Source organism: Nanorana parkeri, unplaced genomic scaffold (genome assembly GCF_000935625.1).
Source record: "Nanorana parkeri isolate BGI_ZX_2015 unplaced genomic scaffold, ASM93562v1 scaffold4489, whole genome shotgun sequence".
Taxonomy (NCBI): Eukaryota; Metazoa; Chordata; class Amphibia; order Anura; family Dicroglossidae; genus Nanorana; species Nanorana parkeri.
In genome coordinates this window covers 13,616-14,382 of record NW_017310751.1, presented here as the reverse complement: position 1 = coordinate 14,382, position 767 = coordinate 13,616, and the positions used below count along the sequence as shown (strand labels likewise).

The 767-nt window shown below is 58.0% G+C and overlaps 1 protein-coding gene across 1 annotated transcript in view; it reads right to left on the bottom strand.

The window, feature by feature from the left end:
• Positions 1–138: 138 nt before the first annotated feature.
• Positions 139–767, bottom strand: part of LOC108803930 (helicase SRCAP-like) — a 12,501-nt gene continuing 11,872 nt past the window's right edge. Inside the window, exons 11-12 of the mRNA XM_018575715.1 lie at positions 428–615; positions 139–342 (exon numbers count right to left, since the gene is read on the bottom strand). Of these exons, the coding sequence (XP_018431217.1) occupies positions 139–342; positions 428–615 (392 nt within the window). The remainder of the gene's footprint in view (positions 343–427; positions 616–767) is intronic.

Here is a 767-nt window from a genome sequence, read left to right as displayed (position 1 = left end):
TTAGGGAGGGGGTCCCCCCCGGGAAGGATTAGGGAGGGGGTTCCCCGGGGAAGGATTAGGGAGGGGGTCCCCCCGGGAAGGATTAGGGAGGGGGTACCCCCCGGGAAGTCTTAGGGAGGGGGTACCCCCCGGGAAGGATTAGAGGGGGTCCCCCGGGAATTTACCTCGATCACAGGCCAGGTGAGCCAGCAGCGAGATGGTCTGGATAGTTTTGCCCAGCCCCATCTCATCCGCCAATATCCCATTCAGCTTCTTCTCATACATGGTCACCAGCCACTCCAGGCCGATGTGCTGGTATTCCCGCAGGTCCCCGCGCAGGAGGAAGGGAACGGAGGTCTTCACCTGGCAGGGAGTACAGGACACATCAAAACCATCCTCACCATCAGGGTCACATGACAAGAGGTCAGCTGACTAAACGGGGGAGTACCTGTGTGGTGGCCAACGTGTACCCCTTAGGCTGCAGTGATTCCGCCGTAGCCGCGATATCAGTGATCTCTTTTTTAGGTTCTGGGAGTTCATTCTGTGAGTGGTCAGTACCGACATCTTCATCCTCCTGCTTCACAAGAAACTCCACCCCCTCCGACTCACAGTCAGATGAATCACATTCCGAGGTTTCTGTAAAGGAAGAGCCCACGTCATACCACACACCACAATATGACCACCCCCCGGATCCACGACCCCTCACAGTGACCAACCTCCGGATCCACGACCCCTCACAGTGACCAACCTCCGGATCCACGACCCCTCACAGTGACCAACCTCCGGAT